Source organism: Salmo trutta, chromosome 13 (assembly GCF_901001165.1).
Source record: "Salmo trutta chromosome 13, fSalTru1.1, whole genome shotgun sequence".
Classification (NCBI taxonomy): Eukaryota; Metazoa; Chordata; class Actinopteri; order Salmoniformes; family Salmonidae; genus Salmo; species Salmo trutta.
In genome coordinates this window covers 31,976,801-32,004,529 of record NC_042969.1, presented here as the reverse complement: position 1 = coordinate 32,004,529, position 27,729 = coordinate 31,976,801, and the positions used below count along the sequence as shown (strand labels likewise).

The window sequence follows — 27,729 nt, the reverse complement described above, 5'->3', positions numbered from 1 at the left end:
AACGCCACGTTGCACCACAGACTGTCCAGGAGTTGGCGGATGCTTTAGTCCAGGTCTGGGAGGAGATCCCTCAGGAGACCATCCGCCACCTCATCAGGAGCATGCCCAGGCATTGTAGAGAGGTCATACAGGCACGTGGAGGCCACACACACTACTGAGCCTCATTTTGACTTGTTTTAAGGACATTGCATCAAAGTTGGATCAGCCTGTAGTGTGGTTTTCCACTTTAATTTTGAGTGTGACTCCAAATCCAGACCTCCATGGGTTGATAAATTGGATTTCCATTGATTATTTTTGTGTGATTTTGTTGTCAGCACATTCAACTATGTAAAGAAAAAAGTATTTAATAAGATTATTTCTTTCATTCAGATCTAGGATGTGTTGTTTAAGTGTTCACTTTATTTTTTTGAGCAGTATATATATATATATTTTTTTTACAAAATAACAACTACATGTTGTAATGATCGGACTCTTTTTTTCAATTTTCGCCTAGAATGACATACCCAAATCTAACTGCCTGTAGCTCAGGACCTGAAGCAAGAATATGCATATTCTTGATACCATTTGAAAGGAAACACTTTGAAGTTTGTGGAAATGTGAAATTAATGTAGAAGAATATAACACATTAGATCTGGTAAAAAATAATACAATGACAAAAACTTACGTTTTCCCCCAAAAATCATCTCCATCTTTGAAATGCAAGAGAAAGGCCATTATATAACTTAGGAGTCTAGGCACAATTTAGATTTTGGCCACTAAATGGCAGCAGTGTATGAGCAAAGTTTTAGACTGATCCAATGAACCATCGCATTACTGTTCAAAATGTTGTATCAAGTCTGCCCAAATGTGCCGAATTGGTAAATTGATACATTTTCAAGTACGTAACTATAGAGAACATACATTTTTATAGTTTGCACACTCCCAGGAATGTCATAAATGATGGATAATTAGCTTCCATATGGAAAAGACACTAACCTTCACACATCTAGATGGGGGGGGGGGGGGCAAGATACAGCAAGGGTTCAAACTGTAGAACCCAGTACCTACATTTGAATATGAAAATGGATTTTATAAGACAAAACACTATGCTGCATTTTTATTTTTTATTTCTGGGACCCTAAGGATGACAAATCAGAGCAAGATTACTGACGTACATTATTTACCTTCAGATGGGAATGTATCAAACCAGTTACCGTGATAAAAGTTTTTTGTTGTTGTGCACTCTCCTCAAACAATAGCATGTCATTTTTTCACTGTAAATTGGACAGTGCAGTTAGATTAACAAGAATTTAAGCTTTCTGCACATATGTCCTGGGGAAATGTTCTTGTTACTTACAGCGTCATGCAAATCACATTAGCGCACGTTAGTTCAAACGATCCCGTAGAGCTTAAAAAAGAACAATGAAAGAGACATACAGTTGAAGTTGGAAGGTTACATACACCTAAGCCAAATACATTTAAACTCAGTTTTTCACAATTCCTGACATTTAATCCTAGTAAAAATTCCCTGTTTTAGGTCAGTTAGGATCACCACTTTATTTTAAGAATGTGAAATGTCAGAATAATTGTCACGTTCGCCGTAAGAAGGAGACCAAAGTGCAACAAGATCCCACAAAACCCCAGTGGGAAAAGGCTGCCTAAATATGATCCCCAATCAGAGACAACGAAAGAGCCTTTGATTGGGAACCATATCAGGCCAACATATAAATACAAAACATAGATATACATAATCTAGAATGCCCACCCAAATCACACCCTGACCTAACCAAATCGAGAAAATAAAAAGGCTCTCTACGGTCAGGGCATGACAATAATAGTAGAAAGGAGGATTTATTTCAGCTTTTATTTCATTCATCACATTCCCAGTGGGTCAGAAGTGTCACATCTGCTTCTGCCACACACCCTAGTGGACATCCGGTGTGTCCTTGACCTGCAGCCACTCCTCCAGTACACTCTCTCTCTCCCCATCTCTTTCTGTTTGTTTGTGATTGTGTGGTTGGAGACTGGTGTGCTGGAGCCAGAGCGGATCCTCACCAGCTGCAACCCGTTCCATAATCAAGACCTCTACAAATACTCAGTCCTGCCACTTCCACTCTGCCAGATCGTAATCTCTGCTCAGTCAGTTTATGATTCTAGCTATTTGTGATTATTCAAGATCCTGTTACCCTGCTGTGTCTGTTTCCCTGCCTGATGCTGTTTATCCTCTCACTGCAGTTTTGCTGCTCTGACTCTGTCTCCTGTTCCACATCTCACCACCCTGCTACCCTGTTCTGGACTCACCACACCACCACTCTATTGGATTCCTCTCCGGACCTGTTTCCCCTGTCCCAACCCATTACACTCCAACCTCAGCCTCCACATCTAGTTTCCTACCACTCATCTGAGCTTCCCCAGATCTGCACTCCATATCTCCCTGTGCTACAATAAATACCTTGGTTCATTCATCCCTGTTTCTTGGTCTGAGTCTGCTCTTGGGTTCCCCTGTGCTGCTCCACCTAACAAGAAGTTTACATACACTCAATTAGCATTTGGTAGCATTGCCTTTAAATTGTTTAACTTGGGTCAAATGTTTCGGGTAGCCTTCCACAAGCTTCCCACAATAAGTTGGGTGAATGTTGGCCCATTTCTCCTGACAGAGCTGGTGTAACTGAGTCAGGTTTGTAGGCCTCCTTGCTCGCACACGCTTTTTCCATTCTGCCCACAAATTTTCTATGGGATTGAGGTCAGGGCTTTGTGATGGCCACTCCAATACCTTGACTTTGTTGTCCTTAATCCATTTTGCCACAACTTTGGAAATGTGCTTGCGGTCATTGTCCATTTGGAAGACCCATTTGCGAACAAGCTTTAACTCCCTGACTGATGTCTTGAGATGTTGCTTCAATATATCCACATCATTTCCCTCCCTCATGATGCCATCTATTTTGTGAAGTGCACCAGTCCCTCCTGCAGCAAAGCACCCCCACAACATGATGCTGCCATTTGGCTTGCATCATTTTTCCTCCAAATATAACGATGGTCATTATGGCCAAATAGTTTTAATTTTTGTTTCATCAGACCAGAGGACATTTCTCCAAAAAAGTACGATCTTTGTCCCCATGTGCAGATGCAAACCGTAGTCTGGCTTTTTTATGGCGGTTTTGGAGCAGTGGCTTTTTCCTTGCTGAGCGGCCTTTCAGGTTATGTCGATATAGGACTTGTTTTACTGTGGATATAGATACTTTTGTACCCGTTTCCTCCAGCATCTTCAAATCAAATCAAATCAAATGTATTTATATAGCCCTTCTTACATCAGCTGATATCTCAAAGTGCTGTACAGAAACCCAGCCTAAAACCCCAAACAATGCAGGTGTAGAAGCACAGTGGCTAGGAAAAACTCCCTAGAAAGGCCAAAACCCAGGAAGAAACCTAGAGAGGAACCAGGCTATGAGGGGTGGCCAGTCCTCTTCTGGCTGTGCCGGGTGAACATTATAATAGAACATGGCCAAGATGTTCAAATGTTCATAAATGACCAGCATGGTCAAATAATAATAATCACAGTAGTTGTCGAGGGTGCAACAAGTCAGCACCTCAAGAGTAAATGTCAGTTGGCTTTTCATGGCCGATCATTGAGAGTATCTCTACCACCCCTGCTGTCTCTAGAGAGTTGAAAACGGCAGGTCTGGGACAGGTAGCACATCCAGTGAACAGGTCAGGGTTCCATAGCCGCAGGCAGAGCAGTTGAAACTGGAGCAGCAGCACGGCCAGGTGGACTGGGGACAGCAAGGAGTAATCATGTCAGGTAGTCCTGAGGCATGGTCCTAGGGCTCAGGTCCTCCGAGAGAGAGAAAGAAAAAGAGAAAGAGAGAATTAGAGAGCATACTTAAATTCACACAGGACACCGGATAAGACAGGAGAAATACTCCAGATATAACAGACTGACCCTAGCCCCCCGACACATAAACTACTGCAGCATAAATACTGGAGGCTGAGACAGGAGGGGTCAGGAGACACTGTGGCCCCATCCGATGATAACCCCGGACAGGGCCAAACAGGAAGGATATAACCCCACCCACTTTGCCAAAGCACAGCCCCCACACCACTAGAGGGATATCTTCAACCACCAACTTACCATCCTGAGACAAGGCTGAGTATAGCGCACAAAGATCTCCGCCACGGAACAACCCAAGGGGGGGCGCCAACCCAGACAGGAAGACCACGTCAGTGACTCAACCCACTCAAGTGACGCACCCCTCCTAGGGACGGCATGGATTAACACCAATAAGCCAGTGACTCAGCCCCTGTAATAGGGTTAGAGGCAGAGAATCCCAGTGGAGAGAGGGGAACCGGCCAGGCAGAGACAGCAAGGGCGGTTCGTTGCTCCAGAGCCTTTCCGTTCACCTTCACACTCCTGGGCCAGACTACACTCAATCATATGACCTACTGAAGAGATGAGTCTTCAGTAAAGACTTAAAGGTTGAGACCGAGTCTGCATCTCTCACATGGGTATGCAGACCATTCCATAAAAATTGAGCTCTATAGGAGAAAGCCCTGCCTCCAGCTGTTTGCTTAGAAATTCTAGGGACAATTAGGAGGCCTGAGTCTTGTGACCATAGCGTACATGTAGGTACGTACGGCAGGACCAAATCGGAAAGATAGGTAGGAGCAAGCCCATGTAATGCTTTGTTGGTTAGCAGTAAAACCTTGTAATCAGCCCTTGCCTTAACAGGAAGCCAGTGTAGGGAGGCTAGCACTGGAGTAATATGATCACATTTTTTGGTTCTAGTCAGGATTCTAGCAGCCGTATTTAGCACTAACTGAAGTTTATTTAGTGCTTTATCCGGGTAGCCGGAAAGTAGAGCATTGCAGTAGTCCAGCCTAGAAGTAACAAAAGCATAGATACATTTTTCTGCATCATTTTTGGACAGAAAGTTTCTGATTTTTGCAATGTTAAGTTGATGGAAAAAAGCTGTCCTTGAAACAGTCTTGATATGTTCTTCAAAACAGAGATCAGGGTCCAGAGTAACGCCGAGGTCCTTCACAGTTTTATTTGAGACGACTGTACAACCATCAAGATTAATTGTCAGATTTAACAGAAGATCTCTTTGTTTCTTGGGACCTAGAACAAGAATTTCTGTTTTGTCCGAGTTTAAAAGTAGAAAGTTTGCAGCCATCCACTTCCTTATGTCTGAAACACAGGCTTCTAGCGAGGGCAATTTTGGGGCTTCACCATGTCTCATTGAAATGTGCAACTGTGTGTCATCCGCATAGCAGTGAAATTTAACCTCTCTGGGCTAGTGGGATGTCACCGTCCCACTCTATTCAACAGCCAGTGGAACAGCATGGCGCGAAATACAAAAACCTAAAAAATGCAATCATTTCAATTTTTCAAACATATGACTATTTTACACCATTTTAAAGATAAGACTCTCGTTAATCTAACCACATTGTCCGATTTCAAAAATGCTTTACAGAAAAAGCAAAACATTAGATTATGTTAGGAGAGTACATAGCCCAAAATAATCACACAGCCATTTTCCAAGCAAGCATATATGTCACAGAAACCCAAAACACAGCTAAATGAAGCACTAACCTTTGATGATCTTCATCATATGACACTCCTAGGACATGATGTTGTACAATACGTGCATGTTTTGTTCAATCAAGTTCATATTTATATCAAAAAACAGCTTTTTACATTGGTGTGTGATGTTCAGAAAATGTATCCCCACTGAAAACTTCCGGTGAATTTACTAAATTACTCATCATAAACGTTGACAAAATACATAACAATTATTTTAAGAATTATAGATACAGAACTCCCTTATGCAATCGCTATGTCAGATTTTAAAATAGCTTTTCGGCGAAAGCACATTTAGCAATATTCTGAGTACATAGCTCAGCCATCCCGGCTAGCTATTTTGACACCCGCTAACTTCGGGGCACACTAAACTCAGAATTAGTATTAGAAAAATTGTATTACCTTTGCTGATCTTCGTCAGAATGCACTCCCAGGACTGCTACTTCCACAAGAAATTTTGTTTTTGTTCCAAATAATCCATAGTTATGTCCAAATACATCAGTTTCGTTCGTGCGTTCAGGTCACTATCCAAAGGGTAACGCGCGAGCAAATTTCGAGACAAAAAATTAAAATTTTTCCATTAATGTACTTTGAAGCATGTCAAACGCTGTTTAAAATCAATTTTTATGGTATTTTTCTCGTGAAATAGCGATAATATACCAAACGGACAATATTGTATTCATTCAAAGAGGAAAAGAAAAAACAGCATGGTCTCGTGAATGCGCATATCCAATCTCTTAGTCACCAGGCAGACCACTGAGAAACTGAGCTACTGTACTCTGCCCAGAGACAGGAGACGCCTCAATCCACTTTCTGGAGGCTTTAGAGAGCCAATGGAAGCCTTATAAAGTGCTACGTAACCCCACAGATACTGTAGTTTTGATAGAGAACCAAAAGAAGAACTACAAATTCTCAGACAGGCCACTTCCTGCTTGGAATTTTCTCAGGTTTTTGCCTGCCATATGAGTTCTGTTATACTCACAGACACCATTCAAACAGTTTTAGAAACTTCAGAGTGTTTTCTATCCAAATCGACTAATACTACTACTACTATGCATATTCTCATTTCTGGGCAAGAGTAGTAACCAGTTTAAATCGGGTACGTTTTTTATCCGGCCGTGAAAATACTGCCCCCTAGCCCAGACAGGATATCATTATGTTTTCGAATGACATCCCCAAGAGGTAAAATATATAGTGAAAACAATAGTGGTCCTAAAACAAAACCTTGAGGAACACCGAAATTTACAGTTGATTTGTCAGAGGACAAACCATTCACAGAGACAAACTGATATCTTTCCGACAGATAAGATCTAAACCAGGCCAGAACTTGTCCGTGTAGACCAATTTGGGTTTCGAATTGGTGATTGGTGATCGATGGTATCAAAAGCAGCACTAAGATCTAGGAGCACGAGAACAGATGCAGAGACTCGGTCTGACACCATTAAAAGGTCATTTATCACCTTCACAAGTGCAGTCTCAGTGCTATGATGGGGTCTAAAACCAGACTGAAGCGTTTCATATACATTGTTTGTCTTCAGGAAGGCAGTGAGTTGCTGTGCAACAGCTTTTTAATTTTTTTTGAGAGGAATGGAAGATTCGATATAGGCCGATAGTTTTTTATATTTTCTGGGTCAAGGTTTGGCTTTTTCAAGAAAGGCTTTATTACTGCCACTTTTAGTGAGCTTGGTACACATCTGGTGGATAGAGAGCCGTTTATTATGTTCAACATAGGAGGGCCAAGCACAGGAAGCAGCTCTTTCAGTAGTTTAGTTAGAATAGGGTCCAGTATGCAGCCTGAAGGTTTAGAGGCCATGATTATTTTCATCATTGTGTCAAGAGATATAGTACTAAACCACTTTAGTGTCTCCCTTGATCCTAGGTCCTGGCAGAGTTGTGCAGACTCAGGACAACGGAGCTTTGGAGGAATACGCAGATTTAAAGAGGAGTTCGTAATTTGCTTTCTAATGATTATGATCTTTTCCTCAAAGAAGTTCATGAATTTATTACTGCTGAAGTGAAAGCCATCCTCTCTTGGCGAATGCTGCTTTTTAGTTAGCTGTGCGACAGTATCAAAAATAAATTTCGGATTGTTCTTATTTTCCTCAATTAAGTTGGAAAAATAGGATGATCGAGCAGCAGTGAGGGCTCTTCGATACTGCACGGTACTGTCTTTCCAAGCTAGTCGGAAGACTTCCAGTTTGGTGTGGGGCCATTTCCGTTCCAATTTTCTGGAAGCTTGCTTCAGAGCTCGTGTATTTTCTGTATACCAGGGAGCTAGTTTCTTATGACAAATGTTTTTAGTTTTTAGGGGTGCAACTGCATCTAGGGTATTGCGCAAAGTTAAATTGAGTTCCTCAGTTAGGTGGTTAACAGATTTTTGTCCTCTGATGTCCTTGGGTAGGCAGAGGGAGTCTGGAAGGGCATCAAGGAATCTTTGGGTTGTCTGAGAATTTATAGCACGACTTTTGATGCTCCTTGGTTGGGGTCTGAGCAGATTATTTGTTGCGATTGCAAACGTAAGAAAATGGTGGTCCGATAGTCCAGGATTATGAGGAAAAACATTAAGATCCACTACATTTATTCCACGGGACAAAACTAGGTCAAGAGTATGACTGTGGCAGTGAGTAGGTCCAGAGACATGTTGGACAAAACCCACTGAGTCGATGATGGCTCCGAAAGCCTTTTGGAGTGGGTCTGTGGACTTTTCCATGTGAATTTTAAAGTCACCAAAAAGTTGAATATTATCTGCTGTGACTACAATGTCCGATAGGAACTCAGGGAACTCAGTGGTCCTTTGCTGTTGTTCTGGGATTGATTTGCACTTTTCACACCAAGTACGTTCATCTCTAGGAGACAGAACGCGTCTCCTTCCTGAGTGGTATGACAGCTGCGTGGTCCCATGGTGTTTATACTTGCGTACTATTGTTTGTACAGATGAACGTGGTACCTTCAGGCGTTTGGAAATTGCTCCCAAGGATGAACCAGACTTGTGGAGGTCAACACATTTTTTTCTGAGGTCTTGGCTGATTTCTTTAGATTTTCCCATGATGTCAAGCAAAGAGGCACTGAGTTTGAAGGTAGGCCTTGAAATACATCCAATTGACTCAAATATACACCTCCAATTGACTCAAATTATATCAATTAGCCAATCAGAAGCTTCTAAAGCCATGACATCATTTTCTGGAATTTTCCAAGCTGTTTAAAGGCACAGTCAACTTAGTGTATGTAAACTTCTGACCCACTGGAATTGTGATACAGTGAATTTTAAGTGAAATAATCTGTCTGTAAACAATTATTGGAAAAATTACTTGTGTCATGCACAAAGTAGATGTCCTAACTGACTTGCCAAAACTATAGTTTGTTAACAAGACATTTGTGGAGTGGTTTAAAAACAAGTTTTAATGACTCCAACCTAAGTGTATGTAAACTTCCGACTTCAACTGTACATAGAACTAGGAATAAATGCCTTGAGTGTTGGGCTTAGTAAGTACTTTTACCTTGGCTAGTGGCAATGTGGTCTAGTGTTAAGGCAGTACTACAGTATATTATCCACATTGTCTTATCATAAATCTCATTTGAACTCATCGTATTCTAAAGGTGGATGTGTAATCAGTGTCTTGTGTGCCATTTTGCGGTGGGCCTGTGAGGGTCAAGTGTTAGTACACCGCCCTAATCCATCTTGAGTTAGATTCCTGGGCTGCCATTGGATTATTCCTGAGAACACAACAATGGATTTTTTGAATTCACCATAATCCCAGTGAATATTGCAAGCACTTTCATATGACTCTGTGGAGAGGAAGCTAATGCCTAAAGAAGGACCTCTCAGGAACTTAATAACATAGTAGATTAAAGACCTACAAATGTCTTCTGTGAGTATCCATTTATTCTCTTTATCCTACAACATCTGGATTGAAGTTAAGATGTGGCTGTCTGTGTAAGATTAGGGAGAGTTTGTGTACATTTAGCATTTGACAATAAGACAAGGCCAACTTTTTCCCATAGTCATGTCTCTACTCTCTGTGAGACAGAATAACGGGCTACAAAAGTTGATTCTAGGACAGATCTGTTCTGGACACAGTGCTTGGTTTCTTGGCTGTGTTTGTTGTTTGATGGATTTGTGATTTTGTGAGTTGTGATTTTCAGCCATTTGAAAGGCTTACCATGTTACTACCCTGAGTTATAGCGTGTTTGTTAAAAGTGAAGTGTTTGTTTGTTAACCACTCACATCAGACACAAATGGTTTTTAGAATGTTGAGCTTCAACACAACAGTACGTCGTTCTGTGTGATATTTGTAGTAGGATTTCACTACATTTTGAAACTCAATCTTTTATATCTTAGCACTTTTGAGTGATATAAACATTTTACTTGTAGAAACATTCCATATTTTTTGTGGTTGAAGTATTCTGGCCAGAATAGACCGATATGATCAACATTAAACATACGAGAATTGGACTACTTATGGGCCTCCCTAGTTGGCCTGGCCCGCTCTGATCTCTGCTGTTTCGTAACTTTATTCCAGTTTGCTCCATAATCAGTGTTAAAAACCACCTCAGAAAACCTAGCAGGGGCTACCTGGGGTAGATTAGAATTTATTAGAAAAACGTTATTGTCCACACAATGTGGAAACTTTCACTAACATGATTGACATTAAAACAATGACCGCAACAATAGAAACCTACACTACAGTTCTGTGTGGATCATGGGATCCTAGAATAAACCTTCCCCTGTTCTGAGAATACTCTCAACTCAATTTTGTTCTGAGAATTCTCCCTAAACAATATTTCACGTTTAAAAATACCTTGTGGGCTTCATGTTTTGATTGTAGTCGCCTACAACCACTTGCGATTGGATGATCCTGCAGGTTGAACAGAAAAATGTAAGAAACATTATATTTTTGGGGCCTTTTACCTCACAAAAAACCTAGCACATCATTTTACAATCATAGTAAGAGACATACAATTTGCTTAGCCCCTTAATACATTGCATGCCTATCCCCTATTATAAGCCATACTACCCATTATACTAACCATTACTCTAGCTATGTGTTTTAATAGGCTATTAAGTTCTCTCTCCTCCCATTCATACTCCAGTTTGTGTCTATGTGAATGCCCTCTGGTAGATCAATGTTCGCGTCACCACCATGGACGCTGAGCTGGAGTTCGCCATCCTGCCCAGCACCACTGGCAAACAGCTCTTCAACCAGGTACAGACAGACAGACAGACAGACAGACAGACTGACAGACAGACAGACAGACAGACAGACAGACAGACAGACAGACAGACAGACAGACAGACAGACAGACAGACAGACAGACAGACAGACAGACAGACAGACAGATCTCTGTTTCCCACACTATGGACAATCTTCTTCTTCTTCATTGTTGTGTAGATAGTGAAGACCATCGGGCTGAGAGAGACCTGGTTCTTTGGCCTACAGTACCAGGACAGCAAAGGCTTCTCTACCTGGCTCAAACTCAACAAGAGGGTGAGTACATCCTCACTACTCTGCTCAGACAGTAACAACATACAGAACTGTCTCACACACTTCCACGTTCATTCATTCACTTATTTACTCACTCATGTTGTTGCAATGTTCCCAGGTGACAGCTCAGGATGTACGCAGGGAGAACCCTCTGTTGATAAAGTTCAGGGCCAAGTTCTACCCTGAAGACGTAGCTGAGGAACTGATCCAAGAGGCCACGCAACGACTTTTCTTCCTGCAGGTCATACTCACAAGCGCACACACACATGAGCTGGCCAGACACACACACATACTGTACATCAAATCAAAGTTTATTTGTCACGTTCACAGGATACAACAGGTGTGAACAGTACAGAGAAATGTTAACTTACAAGCTCTCCTCAACAATGCAATGTTCAACCCAATCAAAGTTGCCCATCTCTGTTGTAAATAATCAGAATTCATGTAAACATTCGAGTTGATCTCTTGGCACAACTTATGGGGTATGTTGAGCATAGGGACAGGGGAAGTTGAGGGGTAAGTCAAATCAAATCAAATGTATTTGTCACATACACATGGTTAGCAGGTGTTAATGTAAGTGTAGCGAAATGCTTGTGCTTCTAGTTCCGACCATGCAGTAATATCTAACAAGTAATATAACCTAACAATTCCAAAACAACTACCTTGTACACACAAGTGTAAAGGAATGAATACGAATATGTACATATAAATATATAAATGAGCGATGGCCGAACGGCATAGGCAAGATGCAGTCGATGGTATAGAGTACAGTATATACATATGAGATGAGCAATGCAGGGTATGAAAACATTATATGAAGTGACATTGTTTAAAGTGGCTAGTGATACATTACATCAAGATGGCAAGATGCAGTAGATGGTATAGCGTACAGTATATTCATAAGAGATGAGTAATGTAGGGTAAGTAAACATTATATAATATAAAGTGGCTAGTGATAAATTGATTACATCAATTTTACCATTATTAAAGTGGGTGGAGTTGAGTCAGTATGTTGGCAGCAGCCACTCAATGTTAGTGATGGCTGTTTAACAGTCTGATGGCCTTGAGATAGAAGCTGTTTTTCAGTCTCTCGGTCCCAGCTTTGATGCACCTGTACTGACCTAGCCTTCTGGATGATAGCGGGGTGAACAGGCAGTGGCTCGGGGGGTTGTTGTCCTTGATGATCTTTATGGCCCTTCTGTGACATCGGGTGGTGTAGGTGTCCTGGAGGGCAGGTAGTTTGCACCCGGTGATGCGTCGTGCAGACCGCACTACCCTCTGGAGAGCCTTACGGTTATGGGCGGAGCAGCTGCCGTACCAGGCGGTGATACAGCCCGACAGGATGCTCTCGATTGTGCATCTGTAAAAGTTTGTGAGTGTTTTTGGTGACAAGCCGAATTTCTTCAGCCTCCTGAGGTTGAAGAGGTGCTGCTGCGCCTTCTCTACCACGCTGTCTGTGTGGGTGGACCATTTCAGTTTGTCCGTGATGTGTACGCCGAGGAACTTAAAACTCTCCACCCTCTCCACTACTGTCCCGTCAATGTAGATAGGGGGCTGCTCCCTCTGCTGTTTCCTGAAGTCCACGATCATCTCCTTTGTTTTGTTGACATTGAGTGTGAGGTTATTTTCCTGACACCACACTCTGAGTGCCCTCACCTCCTCCCTATAGGTTGTCTCGTTGTTGTTGGTAATCAAGCCTACCACTGTAGTGTTGTCTGCAAACTTCATGATTGAGTTGGAGGCATGCATGGCCACGCAGTCATGGGTGAACAGGGAGTACAGTAGAGGGCTGAGAATGCACCCTTGTGGGGACCCAGTGTTGAGGATCAGCGGGGTGGAGATGTTGTTACCTACCCTCACCACCTGGGGGCGGCCCGTCAGGAAGTCCAGAACCCAGTTGCACAGGGCGGGGTCGAGACCTAGGGTCTCGAGCTTAATGATGAGTTTGGAGGGTATTATAGTGTTAAATGCTGAGCTGTAGTCAATGAACAGCATTCTTACATAGGTATTCCTCTTGTCCAGATGGGTTAGGGCAGTGTGCAGTGTGATGGTGATTGCGTCGTCTGTGGACCTATTGTGGCGGTAAGAAAATTGGAGTGGGTCTAGGGTGTCAGGTAGGGTGGAGGTGATATGGTCCTTGACTAGTCTCTCAAAGCACTTCATGATGATGGAAGTGAGTGCTACAGGGCTGTAGTCATTTAGCTCAGTTACCTTAGCTTTCTTGGGAACAGGAACAATGGTGGCCCTCTTGAAGCATGTGGGGACAGCAGACTGGGATAAGGATTGATTGAATATGTCCGTAAACACACCAGCCAGCTGGTCTGCGCATGCTCTGAGGACGCGGCTGGGGATGCTGTCTGGGCCTGCAGCCTTGCGAGGGTTAACACGTTTAAATGGTTTACTCACGTCGGCTGCAGTGAAGGAGAGTCCACAGGTTTTGGTAGCGGGCCGTGTCAGTGGCACTGTATTGTCCTCAAAGCGAGCAAAAAATGTGTTTAGTCTGTCTGGGAGCAAGGCATCATGATCCGCGACGGGGCTGGTTTTTCTTTTGTAGTCCGTGATTGACTGTAGACCCTGCCACATACCTCTCGTGTCTGAGCCGTTGAATTGCGACTCCACTTTGTCTCTATACTGACGCTTAGTTTGTTTGATTACCTTGCGGAGGGAATAGCTACACTGTTTGTATTCGGTCATGTTTCCGGTCACCTTGCCCTGATTAAAAGCAGTGGTTCACACGTTCAGTTTTGCGCGAATGCTGCCATCAATCCACAGTTTCTGGTTGGGGAATGTTTTAATAGACGCTGTGGGTACAACATCACCGATGCACTTGTTAATGAACTCGCACACCGAATCAGCGTATTCGTCAATGTTGTTATTCGACGCAATGCGGAACATATCCCAGTCCACGTGATCGAAACAATCTTGAAGCGTGGAATCCGATTGGTCGGACCAGCGTTGAACAGACCTGAGGGCGGGAGCTTCCTGTTTTCGTTTCTGTCTATAGGCTGGGAGCAACAAAATGGAGTCGCGGTCAGCTTTTCCGAAGGGAGGGCGGGGGAGGGCCTTATATGCATCGCTGAAGTCAGAATAATAATGATACAGGGTTTTCCTACCCTTGCTAGCACAATCGATATGCTGATAGAATTTGGGGAGCCTTGTTTTCAGATTAGCCTTGTTAAAATCCCCGGCTACAATAAATGCAGCCTCAGGATATGTGGTTTCCAGTTTACATAGAGTCCAATGAAGTTCTTTCAGGGCCGTCGATGTGTCTGCTTGGGGGGGGGATATACATGACTGTGATTATGATCGAAGAGAATTCTCTTGGTAGATAATGCGGTCGGCATTTGATAGTGAGGAATTCTAAGTCAGGTGAACAAAAGGACTTGAGTTCCTGTATATTGTTATGATCACACCACGTCTCGTTAATCATAAGGCATACACCCCCGCCCTTCTTCTTACCAGAGAGATGCTTGTTTCTGTCGGCGTGATGCGTGAAGAAACCAGGTGTCTGTACCGACTCAGATAGCGTGTCTCGAGTGAGCCATGTTTACGTGAAACAAAGAACGTTACAGTCTCGGATGTCTCTCTGGAATGCTACCCTTGCTCGGATTTCGCCTACCTTGTTGTCAAGAGGCTGGAGATTGGTGAGTAGTATGCTCGGGAGCGGTGCGCGATGTGCCCGTCTACAGAGCCTGACCAGAAGACCGCTCTGTCTGCCCCTTCTGTCGTAGAATTCTAATCAATAATGACGAGAGACAAGGTCAATCATCAATCAGGATATTACTTTACTCAAAAGATATTAATAAAACAGCGAGTGAGGCTGGACGACCCAACACTTTTGAGTAGCTCTAACATAGAACGAATACAAATATATTTTATAGAAAAAATACACCCTCTTAAACTACATGACAAACAACAGATGTGTGGAATGGGTCAAAAGGTGAGACTTGATATATGAGAAAGGAGTTTCCCCCAGCCAGATAGCATTTGCTGTGAAGACTGTTCTTATTGTATAGAAACCAGAGTTTGGCCCGAGACAAGGTTCCTCATCACTATCCTGTCATACCCGAGCCGTCTCTCCCCTGTACCTTACATTACACAAACACCAACTCATTCTAGGAAATGCATGCTGTAGGTTTCATCATCAACCCATTAAATCAATTGTCAGTGAATAAGCCTCAGAGGCTCCTCTCAGGTCACACAGACACAGATGAGCGAGGACTAATAGAAGCCTATTCTATTGCATAAAACAACCACTCGATGCAACATAATCTTGCAATTTCTCCACCATAGTACCTCTTCAATGTCATTCAGTCTATGTTTTTATCCCTTGCTGCTGCTCTAATGGACTTATTGCTTTCTCTCACTTCATTGGCTGCTCTCTGAAGAACCTCAAGGGGGACTAGAACTCTGCTTGTTTTACGTTTGTATACACGGGGCATGAGGATGTTTGCTCTTTAACAATAAAAAAAAGTACTATCTTGAGTTCATATGCATGATACATTGCAAAAATACTATGCATATTATACATAAAATGGACAAAATGTAATCATCATTTGTATGGGGTACGGTGGCCATTGGCTCAACTTACTCCATGACCATTGGCTCAACTTACCCTAAGGCAAACATTTTGACTATATTAACCCATACAGCTACAAGGATGCACTTTCATGCTAGGTTTAGGACCTCATATTGTAGCTTATAGAGACCCCAACTGATCTATAGAACATCTTAAAACGATCTATTTTGATTTAGATACAAGCATCATGAAACCTATAACACAATACTTACATTTGACTTTGTGCAAAAAAAATGCTGGCCATAACTTGCTTACCACTTTTTCCATGTGGGTTCTTCCTTCACAGACTCCAAGAAATGATGACCTCTTCCTAAATATTTGGTCACATGATTCATTTTATGTATGGTTTCCTAGAAACAAGGGTGGCTCCACTTACCTCACTCTCCCTTACACATACATGTATGTGTATAAGGATGTACACAGGTCAGACACACACACACACACACACACACACACACACGAGCTGGTCACATACTGTTTGTCACTGCAGGTGAAGGAGGGCATCCTGAATGATGATATCTACTGTCCTCCGGAGACGGCTGTGCTGTTGGCCTCCTACTCTGTTCAGACCAAACATGGAGACTACAAGAAGGACTACCACTTCCCTGGTTACCTCAGCAGGGACAAGCTGCTTCCCCAGAGGTGTGTCGTCTCTCCCCGTCCCCCTGTGTGACATACCTCAGCCCACAAACAGAAGCTAAACTGGTGAAACTGTCCACTGAATTTGTTGATCTTCTATGATCATTTTGAAGAGAGATCTATTCCAAGTCTCCCTGAACGTTCCTCTGATTGTTGTCTCCCATACTTAGATCAGTGTTGGGGTCAATTCCATTTCATTTAGCAGACACTCTTATCCAGAGAGACTTACAGGAGCAATTAGGGTTAAGTACCTTTCTCAACAGATTTTTTCACCTAGTCAGCTAGGGGATTTGAAACAGCAACCTTTTGGTTACAGGCCCAATGTTCTTAACCGCTAGTTTACCGTCCTCTCCCTACCCTCCTAATTGAACCCTTCTTGTGTCCTCTACCCCCAGGGTTCTGGAGCAGCACAAGCTGAACAAGGAGCAGTGGGAGAATAGGATAAAGGTGTGGCATGAGGAGCACAAGGGGGTGCTGAGGTAAGACCACATGTCCTCTCTACTCACAGTCCAATCCAAGTTAACACTTCTATTGCACTGATTGTATGTAGAACGTGCTAAGCATTATGTTAGCTGCATTCTCACAGATTGTCTGTGTGTGTCTGTATCGGTGTCTGTATCTGGTCCTGTACATGTGTTTGTTTCTGTCTGTCCCCAGGGAGGATGCCATGGTGGAGTATCTGAAGATAGCTCAGGATCTAGAGATGTATGGAGTCAACTACTTCAGCATCAAGAACAAGAAGGGTTCAGAGCTGTGGCTGGGGGTAGACGCTCTGGGCCTCAATATATACCAGAACACTGACAGGTAGGAACCTTTAATTAGATCTGAATTCCCCATATGTTCATCATGATATTAGACTACTTTTGAAGTCTGAAAACATTGGATAAACTTTGATTTTGGAGTGAACTATTCTACAGTGTTTTCTTTATAGGATGACCCCTAAGATCGGCTTCCCATGGAGTGAGATCAGAAACATTTCCTTCAACGACAAGAAGTTTGTTATAAAGCCCATGGACAAAAAAGCCCCGGTACAACACCTCTGTTTCTTTGTCTGCTGTATAGTGAGGGAAAAAAGTATTTGATCCCCTGCTGATTTTGTACATTTGCCCACTGACAAAGAAATGATCAGTCTATAATTTTAATGGTAGTTTTATTTGAACAGTGAGAGACAGAATAACAACAAAAAATCCAGAAAAAAGCATGTCAAAAATGTTAGAAATTGATTTGTATTTTAATGAGGAAAATAAGTATTTGACCCCCTCTCAATCAAAAAGATTTCTGGCTCCCAGGTGTCTTTTATACAGGTAACGAGCTGAGATTAGGAGCACACTCTTAAAGGGAGTGCTCCTAATCTCAGCTTGTTACCTATATAAAAGACACCTGTCCACAGAAGCAATCAATCAATCAATCAGATTCCAAACTCTCCACCATGGCCAAGACCAAAGAGCTCTCCAAGGATGTCAGGGACAAGATTGTAGACCTACACAAGGCTGGAATGGGCTACAAGACCATCGCCAAGCAGCTTGGTGAGAAGGTGACAACAGTTGGTGCAATTATTTGCAAATGGAAGAAACACAAAAGAACTGTCAATCTCCCTCGGCCTGGGGCTCCATGCAAGATCTCCCCTTGTGGAGTTGCAATGATCATGAGAACGGTGAGGAATCAGCCCAGAACTACACGGGAGGATCTTGTCAATGATCTCAAGGCAGCTGGGACCATAGTCACCAAGAAAACAATTGGTAACACACTACGCCGTGAAGGACTGAAATCCTGCAGCGCCCGCAAGGTCCCCCTGCTCAAGAAAGCACATATACATGCCCGTCTGAAGTTTGCCAATGAACATCTGAATGATTCAGAGGACAACTGGGTGAAAGTGTTGTGGTCAGATGAGACCAAAATGGAGCTCTTTGGCATCAACTCAACTCGCCGTGTTTGGAGGAGGAGGAATGCTGCCTATGACCCCAAGAACACCATCCCCACCGTCAAACATGGAGAAGGAAACAATATGTTTTGGGGGTGTTTTTCTGCTAAGGGGACAGGACAACTTCACCGCATCAAAGGGACGATGGACGGGGCCATGTACCATCAAATCTTGGGTGAGAACCTCCTTCCCTCAGCCAGGGCATTGAAAATGGGTCGTGGATGGATATTCCAGCATGACAATGACCCAAAACACACGGCCAAGGCAACAAAGGAGTGGCTCAAGAAGAAGCACATTAAGGTCCTGGAGTGGCCTAGCCAGACTCCAGACCTTTATCCCATAGAAAATCTGTGGAGGGAGCTAAAGGTTCGAGTTGCCAAACGTCAGCCTCGAAACCTTAATGACTTAGAGAAGATCTGCAAAGAGGAGTGGGACAAAATCCCTCCTGAGATGTGTGCAAACCTGGCGGCCAACTACAAGAAACGTCTGACCTCTGTGATTGCCAACAAGGGTTTTGCCACCAAGTACTAAGTCATGTTTTGCAGAGGGGTCAAATACTTATTTCCCTCATTAAAATGCAAATCATTTTATAACATTTTTGACATGCGTTTTTCTGGATTATTTTGTTGTTATTCTGTCTCTCACTGTTCAAATACACCTACCATTAAAATTATAGACTGATCATTTCTTTGTCAGTGGGCAAACGTACAAAATCAGCAGGGAATGAAATACTTTTTTCCATCACTGTAGTACCTGTTTGTTAAGTACAGAATAAAGGTCACTTTATTTTTTCAAGAGGCACTGATAACTACAAGAGGCACTGATAACTACAAGAGGCACTGATAACTACAAGAGGCATTGATAACTACATTTGTGGTGACTGGGTCTGTTTCAGGATTTTGTGTTCTACGCCCCTCGTCTGCGGATCAACAAGCGTATCCTGGCGCTGTGCATGGGGAACCATGACCTGTACATGAGGAGGAGGAAGCCAGACACCATCGAGGTCCAGCAGATGAAGGCCCAGGCCCGCGAGGAGAAGACTAAGAGACAGATGGAGAAGTGAGGACAGACAGAGGGTGAAAGAGAGCGAGAATGATAATGTTGTTAGCAGGTGTTTACTCATCCCTCATATCCCTCGTTCCAGAGCTCTGCTTGAGAGCGAGAAGAAGAAGAGAGAGAATGCGGAGAAGGAGACAGAGAAGATCGCCAGAGAAACCATGGAGCTGATGGGCAGACTGAAACAGATTGAGGAAGAGACCAAGAAAGCTCAGAAAGGTCAGACTCTTTCTGTTGTCTGACAGTGTGTGTGCTGTATGGGTGTGCATGCATGATTGTGTGTGTTCATATTCTCTCTGTGTGTGTGTGTGTGTGTGTGTTATGTGTGTGTGTGTGTGTTTTTACTCTCTATGTGTGTGTGTGTGTGTGTGTAGAGCTGGAGGAGCAGACTCGCAGGGCCCTGGAGCTGGAGAAGGAGAGGACGTTTTCCCAGGAGGAGGCAGAGCGTCTGGAGAAGGAGCGCAGGGCAGCGGAAGAGGCCAAGGCATCCCTCATACAGCAGTCAGAGAGCCAGATGATGAACCAGGAGAACCTGGTACACACACACACACACACACACACACACACATGCACAGACAGTCAGACAGCCACACACAGACAGGCAGACACCACACACAGATACATGCACAGACAGACAGCCACACACACACAGAAAGACAGACACCACACACAGACACATGCACAGACAGTCAGACAGCCACACACACACAGAAAGACAGACACCACACACAGACACATGCACACACAGAAAGACAGACACCACACACATACACATGCACAGACAGTCAGATAGACTGCCACATACACATTAGGAGGCTCATGTATTATTGTAAGGTTCTCTTTCCAGGCCACTGAGCTGGCTGAGCTGACCTCTAAGATCTCCCTTCTGGAGGACGTAAAGAAGGAGAAGGACGACGATACAAAGAGATGGCAGAAAAGGGTGAGAGAGAATAAATGAATGTGTGTGTTGGCGCAACCCTCTATCTAACCACAGTGCTTCAATTTGAGCGAGCCTGTGTGTGTGTGGTGTGAGTGGTGTGTGTGATAGCGTTATCCACTGTGAGCGGTCATGTGTGTGTTTGTCGTCAGACGGTCATGGTGGAGGTTGATTTAGAGCGGGCCAAAGAAGTTCTGAAGACTAAAGACATCCAGGACTGTGTGCAGGGGGACCACGACGAGACCGACGAGAGCAGCGCCGAGGCCAGCGCCGAGCTGACATCACCAGGCATGGTCAGAGACCGCAGCGAGGAGGAACGCATGACGGAAGCTCAGAAGAACAAACGGCTACAAAAACACCTCAAGGTCAGAAACACCTAGGGGAACTCTAGTAACTTTTTTCCCATTAGTCCCACAAAATGTTTTGCATTGTCAGCAGTCAAGTTTTCAAGAAGCAAAGTGTCACTGGCAAACAGTCAAGTTTTCAAGAAGCAAAGTGTTACTGGCCAACAGTCAAGTTTTCAAGAAGCAAAGTGTCACTGGCCAACAGTCAAGTTTTCAAGAAGCAAAGTGTCACTGGCCAACAGTCAAGTTTTCAAGAAGCAAAGTGTCACTGGCCAACAGTCAAGTTTTCAAGAAGCAAAGTGTCACTGGCTAACAGTCAAGTTTTCAAGAAGCAAAGTGTCACTGGCTAACAGTCAAGTTTTCAAGAAGCAAAGTGTCACTGGCCAACAGTCAAGTTTTCAAGAAGCAAAGTGTCACTGGCTAACAGTCAAGTTTTCAAGAAGCAAAGTGTCACTGGCTAACAGTCAAGTTTTCAAGAAGCAAAGTGTCACTGGCTAACAGTCAAGTTTTCAAGAAGCAAAGTGTCACTGGCCAAAAGTCAAGTTTTCAAGAAGCAAAGTGTCACTGGCTAACAGTCAAGTTTTCAAGAAGCAAAGTGTCACTGGCTAACAGCCAAGTTTTCAAGAAGCAAAGTGTCACTGGCCAACAGTCAAGTTTTCAAGAAGCAAAGTGTCACTGGGCAACAGTCAAGTTTTCAAGAAGCAAAGTGTCACTGGCCAACAGTCAAGTTTTCAAGAAGCAAAGTGTCATTTGGACACATCATCGTGATGACGTGAAATTAATCAAAAGTAACACTGCTTCCTGAAAGTCCAATATCTTGAAAACTTGGCTGCTGACATGCTAATCATTTTGGAACTGTATCATCAGTGTACTAATGAAGCAAATACCACAAGATAGTTTTTGAGTGGAGTTCCCCTTTAACCCATAAGCCATGAACTTTAACCCTAACCCATGACCTTAATTCATGACCATAACAGAGGCCCAGAAGAATGAATGGCTATACAAAGGTCAGACCCTACCTTAACATATAACCTATGACCCTAACCTAACCTAACAATAACCCTTTATACCTGGTTGGGTTCCATCCTGACTAAATTTTAAAATGTCCTCCTGCTCTGAGCTCTGAGCTGAGAGATATGGTTCTGAGACCACATGCATTACACATGTCCTACACATTGCTTCCAATGTTTTAGTACATTATGTTGATGCTCCTCCAGTTTATTTGTGTCCTTGTTGTCCGTTTGTCCTCAGGTCCTGAGTACTGAGTTGGCCGGCGCTCGAGACGACAGTAAGAATACTCCCAACGACCTGATCCACGCGGAGAACGTTAAGGCCGGCCGGGACAAGTACAGGACCCTCCGTCAGATACGACAGGGCAACACCAAGCAACGCATCGACGAGTTTGAGTCCATGTGAAAGAGAATAAGTGAGTGAGAGAGTGAGTGAGAGAACAAGAGTCTGTACTGAATCTATGTATTTGAATGGAAGTCATATAGGCAGGTACAGTGTAATTATAACATCAACATTGCTTTATTGACTTTGTAAGCACCCACTGCCTCTCCCCAGTAGCGTTTTGTCTACCGTGACTAAAGATTGCCATCTACTGGCTGTAAAGTATTACATTTATGTTTGCTAAAGTAAAATTCTGTCGACAACAGACTGTAGGCTACTAGTACAACAATCAAAGTGAGTGATGATATTGTTACTACATTATCATTTCTGCTGCTTTTGGATTTTGCGATCTTGAAATGCATCTATGCAAAACAATCCTTAGCTGATACACTATAAAAACCATATTTCTCTGTATGCATAGTTTAGTGAGAGGAACGGTTTTGAGGTTATTTACAATATTTACAATGGATGTCATTTCGCAGATATAAATGAGTGTTTTGCTATGAGTCAAATAAATACCATTAACAACATTGAATATGTGTTGAGTGCTGTGCATATAGCTACTGTCTCACTCTGGTCATCTGTTATGATTGTCACTCTGGTCATCTGTTATAGGCTCTTATGATTGATGTGTGTGTGTGTGTGTGTCTGCAGTGTGTGTGAGTGTATGTGTGTCTACAGTGTGTATGTGTGTGTGTCTACAGTGTGTATGTGTGTGTGTCTGCAGTGTGTGTGTGTGTGTGTGTGTGTTTGTGTCATCAGTGTGTGTGTCATGTGTTTGTCTGCAGTGTGTGTCATGTGTTTGTGTGTCTGCAGTGTGTGTCATGTGTTTGTGTGTCTGCAGTATGTGTGTGACATTTGTTTGTAAGGAGTGTGTGTTTTTTAGTAGGCCTGTTATGACTGATAGCATACAGTAACCGCTGTAAAATATATATATATATATTGATTCAATGTAGAATTGTAAGGCAACCAGCTGCAATAGGATTGTGTTTGTTCAACAAAAATGTTCTTGAGCAAAACTCACAACCCTGCCTGACATTGAATCAACATCTCTTTTAGTTTTTTACAGTGTTATGAAATCTGAGGTCTACTATGTTGGAAGACAAGATCCCTCTCTAAGGAAAATACAGTTATCTTCTGTGGGAAATAGGCCATTGAACAGCTCAGTTACAAGAGCAGACTCCCAGTTAGTGAATTCATCTTAAGATAGTTTAATATTTAACCATTATTTAACTAGGCAAGTCAGCTAAGAACAAATTCTTATTTTACAATGACAGCCTAAACCTTCCCCTAACCTGGACGACGCGGGGCCAATTGTGCGCCGCACTATGGACTCCCGATCACGGCCGGTTGTGATACAGCCCGGGATCGAACCAGGATCTGTAGTAATGCCTTGCGCCACTCAAGAGCACATATAGTTAGGTGGGACAACCAGTCTCAGTCATAGTAAGTACATTTTTCAGGAAAATAAGTTCTGTTGTAAGATAAGATAGGCTACATAAGTTCATAATGCTGTCATAACAGATGCCATATAATTGTTAGTCATTTTATGACAGCTGACATGTTACTGTCATGTGACAAACAGAACAACAGATGTGCCATAGCTCTCAATCCCTGTTTGTAAACAGATTACAGGAGTGTCTGTGGGTCAGAAAAATACGGACAACTCACTAATGTTGTGTTATTGTACCGGAGGAAGAGGAAGAGTCTGTTTTGACTGTGAGATAAGACGAACCAACAACACTCAGTCTCTCTACAACTTTATTACAAATATATTTTAAATATACTTTACAGTCAGAATTGTAACGGTCAAATAAGTAACCGATAGATGTAGAACACGGTGTTATAAACAGACAATAATAACACGGTAGAGAATGCACTTTACCCTACACTAGTCACAACTTGGACCCGCGCCAGCCTTTCCCTCCCCGAGGTCACAACGAATGAGCGAAACGCAGAGGCGTAGTAGGGATTTGTTGTTCATGTAGTGTAGTCTCCCGTAGTTCAGCTCGGGGAGGTTATAGGTGGTGGCCCGACATAACGACATAACAGGAGTCTCTGGTTACACGGTTACGTTAGGACTTAACATAGTTGCGTCTACTCTCACCACGGAACAAATGTAGTAGCTCCTCGTGCTTTAGGCCTACTGTGAAAAACGGAGACGCGAGAGCAAACTTTTTTTGGAACTGTCCGCGCCTGGGAAGAAATGAAAACAACAATGCAGAGTGGCACCAATATATCAGATACAGCCAAGGAGTTAAGTGACGCGGTGTCAGTGTCTTTAGGTTTGAGTTCGCAGTTAAACGAGATAGTGGATAATGGACGGAGCGGCCCTGTCTTCTCTGCAGACAGCGGCCCAAATCATGGAAACCATTTTTCAGTCTCCGAGGAGTCATCTCCAGAGTTTGGAGCTGGCGCAAGTATGACCTCAGAGTTAACCACCCAGATGCCGAGGAAAACGATAATTAAATCAAATGATCTCGGGCCATCGTTCGAAGTACATCAAGACATTTATGGACAAAATTATGTCGGTTTTTTACAGACCCTTGAGCTCGAAAGGGACAGCGCATGGAAGGTGACGAGGCCTCTGCACGAGTTGGAAATGGCCCGAGGTCTCCGTAAAAACTCGGACATGTTCGTGAATCTGGATAACGCTAATGCACTCTCGGTGCCCTCTCAGTTTGACGAACTGCTACCGTTAAGTTCTCCATTCCGTAAAGACGCCCCAACCACGTTATTCGGTAGGGATTTTACGGATCCATCGACCGTCAATGGCCTCATCAAAAGCAGCCTTAACAAAACCGAACCAGTGAACGAGGGACCCTGTCCGGTGGCGGGTGGATCTTGGTTCTGTAAATATTTGGACAACGGAAATTGCATGTCTTGTGGAGCACGTAAAGCCTGTCCCCCTGGGGTTAATTATCAGGACTATGACCCAGGGATGCCACAGGAGGGTCATGTCCAGGAGCAAAGTTACCAAAGTGTGATGCATGAAAGCGGTCTTCAACAAGTGTATCACTCCGCTATCAAGGAGGAGAGTTCTGGATGGATGGGTGCTGACCCCAGACTGAGGTAGACATACTCTTTATAATACATTTTATTTCAATTGTTTCTTTGTTTGTTTTCACATAAGACCAAGCTGACCAGAGGCAAATCAATGGAGCTTCTCTAACTATGTAATCATAACAAAACAACAGTAATATCAGATGTTATGGGGGTGTGGTATATGGCCTTATCTGTGGCATATTGGCCATATCTGGTTAGAGTTAGAGCGTTGGATTTGTAACTGAAAGGTTGCAAGATCGAATCCCTGAGCTGACAAGGTAAAAATCTGTCGTTCTGCCCCTGAACAGGCAGTTAACCCACTGTTCCTAGGCCGTCATTGAAAATAAGAATTTGTTCTTAACTGACTTGCCTAGTTAAATAAATATACCACAAACTCCTGAGCAGTAAAAATAAACGTTTTGTCATACCCATGGTATACTGTCTGATACCATGCCTGTCAGCCAATCAGCATTCAGAGCTCAAACCACCCAGGTTATAATAACATTTATGCTATCTGTTATAATGATCTAATTCCCTGCACAAGCTGCCACAGAGACTCACCACAATGTCCCCATGCTGGAGAGGACAGAGTGCAAGTGATAGGTTATTGCCACTGTCCTTTCCATCATGGCCGGTCTCGTGACTACTACCGGGCAGTCTGGCTCTGACACAACTGTTTACCTTACTAACCAGTGTTTATTTAATGAGTATTAGAGTAATAGGCTTCCGGCTGACTTTCCGCTGGCCTTCAACTAACCAGGTGTAATGTATTTAGTCTCAATCCACACGGCCCAGTAGGACATTAGGCAACACTCACCACTTAAAGATGCACTGTGCAGAAATCACTCAGCCATTTCCTGGTTGCTAAAATTCTAATAGTTTGCCTACTTTCAGTTTATGTAATAAAACAAGCAAGTCTAGTGTAGAAAATAACTGTATCATCTAAACCGCTGTGAAATATATTTTCCATAACCATAAATATTGTATTTTCAGCTGTTTGAAGCTGGTGTACAAAACCGAAAGTAAAAGGCACAAAAACGAAACTTAAGCACGGGAAGCATAGAAATAGTGCACATAGAACATATCTACCGCTTCTTAGACTTGCTTTCAATGAGAATGACAGATCTATAACATACATTTCAATGTGAATTTGGCGAGGTTGCCCAAAAAGTTATATATTACAGCTTTAATAATAATATCACACTTATTGCCAAGGCTGTGGGGTGGTGGGTCAGTCAAAGATCTAGTAGCGGATATTGATCAAGTTGAATTAATTCACATTCAAGGACCATTTAATTTATAGAAAGGCTATCCAAGGTCAAACCAACTTTGACACAGTCGCACACCAGCTTACTGACAGTAATTGGCTAAATAATTTGTCTACCTCTTTCCACCTGCAAACACACACAAGGTACCCACATCAAACCACACCCCGAAACCAACTCACGTTTGAATTCAGTCATGGCCCCTAGCATTTCTTAATGAACCAAATTTAAAATGAGGCCAAATCAGGAAGTGCAGTCGCCCATTAAACGGGTAGCTGGCTAATTTAAATGTAAAGTTTGTCAGACTTGTTATACCTCAAAAGTAGTGTAATGTTGATCTGAGCCCGTATTCCACACCATATGGTTAACAGATTCTGCTGCTAACTGAATTAAAAAGAATCTGCATGACTCAATCCCACATCAATAGGCAGGTATAGGCAGGTAGGCAGGTATAGGCAGGTAGGCAGGTATAGGCAGGTAGGCAGGTAGGCAGGTAGGTGCGTTTCAGATGTGAGGGTGTAGCTGTAAGATCTGAAAGAGTGTTAGGTGTGTGTTGTGTGATTTCAGGTGAATGTGTATGTGTGTACATCTGTGTGTGTGTGTGTGTATGTGTGTGTGTGTGTGTGGTTATGAAGTGTAGCTGTAAGATCTAAAAGAGTGTTACCCACATGTTAGGTGTGTGTACAGATATGTGTGTGTTTACAGATGTGTATATATGTTGCCAGTGAGAGTGTATCTGTAAGATCTGAAAGAGTGTTAGGTGTTTACAGATGTGTGCTTGTTTCAGATGTGAGGATATGTTGCCAGTGTATTTCTCTGACCGGAGGGTGTGTAAGGTATGTGGAGACGAGGCGTCAGGCTGTCACTATGGAGCTGTTACCTGTGGGAGCTGCAAGGTGTTCTTCAAGAGGGCTGCAGAGGGTGAGCCATACACACACACGCATGCATGCACTCACATATATCACTTTGTTTACATTCATTTTACTAGGCAAGTCAGTTAAGAATAAATTCTTAATTACAATGACGGCCTACCCCGGCCAAAACCTAACCCGGACGACCCTGGGCCAATTGTGCGGCGCCTTATGGGACTCCCAATCACAGCCGGTTGTGATACAGCCTGGAATCGAACCAGGGTCTGTAGTGACGCCTCTGGCACTGAGATGCAGTGCCTTAGACCGCTGCACCACTCGGGAGCCCCACGCACACACATACACACACACACGCACGTTTGTTTTACTATCCTTGTGGGGACCAAACAATCGATTCCCATTCAAAATCCTATGTTCCCTAACCATAACTCTTATACCTAACCACTAACTCTAATTGTAACCCCTAACCCTAATTGTAACCACTAACCCTAATTGTAACCCCTAACCCTAATTGTAACCCCTAAGCCTAAAATAGCCTATTCCCTTGTGGGTACTGGAGAAATGTCCCCACATTTCCCCTTGTTTTACTATCCTTGAGAGACTTCTGGTCCCCACAAGGATAGTAAAACCAAAAACACCCTC

The 27,729-nt window shown here is 43.2% G+C and overlaps 2 protein-coding genes across 3 annotated transcripts in view; both read left to right on the top strand.

Moving 5' to 3' along the window:
• The first annotated feature begins 9,322 nt into the window (after positions 1-9,322).
• LOC115205653 (moesin-like) lies at positions 9,323-22,465 on the top strand. The gene is made up of 14 exons (XM_029771844.1): positions 9,323-9,426; positions 10,678-10,761; positions 10,948-11,043; positions 11,159-11,281; positions 16,110-16,261; positions 16,654-16,737; positions 16,916-17,062; positions 17,190-17,286; positions 19,075-19,238; positions 19,324-19,454; positions 19,610-19,770; positions 20,083-20,175; positions 20,325-20,537; positions 21,768-22,465. Exons 1-14 carry the CDS (start codon positions 9,418-9,420, stop codon positions 21,930-21,932), a joined length of 1,719 nt encoding a protein of 572 aa, XP_029627704.1. The 5' UTR covers positions 9,323-9,417; the 3' UTR covers positions 21,933-22,465.
• Positions 22,466-23,824: 1,359 nt separating this feature from the next.
• LOC115205652 (androgen receptor) overlaps positions 23,825-27,729 on the top strand; it is a 42,772-nt gene continuing 38,867 nt past the window's right edge. The window contains exons 1-2 of one of the 2 annotated variants that reach the window (XM_029771841.1): positions 23,825-24,980; positions 27,006-27,139. In XM_029771841.1, the coding sequence (XP_029627701.1) occupies positions 24,115-24,980; positions 27,006-27,139 (1,000 nt within the window). In that variant the 5' untranslated portion in view covers positions 23,825-24,114. The remainder of the gene's footprint in view (positions 24,981-27,005; positions 27,140-27,729) is intronic. The other variant, XM_029771843.1, reaches the window with a different exon arrangement.